General features: G+C 38.3%; 1 protein-coding gene across 1 annotated transcript; it reads left to right on the top strand.

Moving 5' to 3' along the window:
• The first annotated feature begins 792 nt into the window (after positions 1-792).
• LOC135118807 (glucose 1-dehydrogenase A-like) lies at positions 793-1,633 on the top strand. The gene has a single exon (XM_064041794.1). The coding sequence runs from the start codon at positions 828-830 to the stop codon at positions 1,587-1,589; it is 762 nt and encodes a 253-aa protein (XP_063897864.1). The 5' UTR covers positions 793-827; the 3' UTR covers positions 1,590-1,633.
• Positions 1,634-1,849: the final 216 nt, after the last annotated feature.

Genomic DNA, 1,849 nt, shown 5'->3' with positions numbered 1-1,849 from the left:
ACAGAGGTCAGATTTATTGGTTGCTGCTGACCTGAGTGAGTGTTAAGTGATATTTGATTGGCTGGCTTTAAGGGCACAATCAGTTTTATTTCTGCCCATTTTCACCAAAAAATACCTAAATTTAGGGGGGGATCCCTAAATTTAGGAAACATTAATTTTAGGGAACATTTAGGGAATTTAGGGAACATTAATTCTAATCACCAGCTCGAACATGTTTTCTTAACATTTAGCATGACTAACGGCCAGTTTCTTCATCAAAAGTTAAAGTTAAAGTAATGTCTAAAGTTAAAGTAACGGTCAAATTCGTTTTTTCAAGGCTAAAGTGACAGCAAAATTCATAGAAAAATTGAATTTAACCGTTACTTTTACTTTAGACATTACTTTGACTTTTACTTTGGCTTTAACTTTTGATGAAGAAACTGGCTGTGAGCAATATTAACCGCAGGTGTCGATCAAATCATCATAGGTGGTGCACAACTGTCTGATAAATATTTCTTAGGTAGTATTTGTTCATTTTTATCGTTGCCAACTAAAAACATTTTGGTTTCCTATTCGATCCAAATAATTCAGCAAAAAATCTTCTGTGACTACGAATTTATTTTTATAGTTACTTATGAAAAAAAAATCGTTTCGTGCAGTTGCACCCACACACGGAAGTATCAGACGAATGGCTATTTTGCAGCGCTACTAATTCGTTAACAAGAAGGTAATACATTGAACGCTGATGTCATAATTACTATTACGATAACAGATTGTCAACAATTAAATATAAACGCCAGCGATACACATCGGCAGCAGTTCTGATTTGTAAGCGGTGCAGTGTCATCATGAGTTTCAATGACAAAGTGGTTCTGGTCACCGGCGGCAGTTCTGGCATCGGAGCAGCCATCGCCATCAAGTTCGCACAGGAGGGCGCCAAAGTCGCCATAGTGGGGAGAAACCAAGAGAAACTGAAGAATACTGCCAAGAAATGCGGAAACCCTTTAGTGATCGTCGCTGACGTCACAAAAGAAGACGACGTCAAAAGAATTGCCAGCGAAACGTTGAAACATTTTGGGAAACTCGACATTCTGGTCAACAATGCTGGTATTGCTCCATTTGCTACTATTCAAGCTGACAATGCAATGCAGGTCTTCCATGAAATAATGTCTACAAACCTCAATTCCGCGGTACAATTAACGCATCTGACTGCTGCTGAGCTTGTGAAGACTAAAGGTAATATTATCAACATTTCGAGTGTTGCTGGAATGAAGGCCTATCCAGGTATGTTTGCGTATTGTGCATCAAAAGCGGCTTTGGATCACTTCTCTAGAGCGATTGCACTTGAACTGGCTTCGAGTGGCGTGCGTGTAAATGTAGTCAATCCAGGACCCGTGGCGACTGATATCGGTGATAATATGTTCCCGACTAAAGAAGAAAAAGAAAAGGCCATGCAACGGGCCGCGGATGGGACTGCTTTGGGCAGGATATCGGAGCCTGAAGAAATAGCTGATATAGTTCTGTTCTTAGCGAGTGACAAAGCCAGAGCGGTCACTGGTTCGTGCTATGTCTCTGATAATGGATTTTTGTTGAAGGGTATACCAACTTGATTGAATGTTTGAATAAAAGTTGTTGATAATTAAAACCATATAAACATTTGTGTAAAATTTTCTAATTTTTATAAATAAAAAAAGTAAAACATATTACTTATGAATTATTTATTATCCTGCTTGCGGTTTTACCCGTGTCATCACCAAGCTAAAAAGTGGCTTATGCCCGACGATGTCACATATACAGCAATGAATTTTAACATAAAAAAAAATGGTGGTCCAGAATTATTAACAGTCATCTGCATCATCAGTAATTTTTT

This window comes from Helicoverpa armigera, chromosome 2, assembly GCF_030705265.1.
Source record: "Helicoverpa armigera isolate CAAS_96S chromosome 2, ASM3070526v1, whole genome shotgun sequence".
Lineage (NCBI taxonomy): Eukaryota > Metazoa > Arthropoda > Insecta > Lepidoptera > Noctuidae > Helicoverpa > Helicoverpa armigera.
This window is presented reverse-complemented; position numbering and strand designations above follow the sequence as displayed.

Coding starts and splice junctions, on each gene's coding strand:
- LOC135118807 (XM_064041794.1), top strand. CDS start 828: ATGAGTTTCAATGACAAAGTGGTTCTGGTCACCGGCGGCAGTTCTGGC.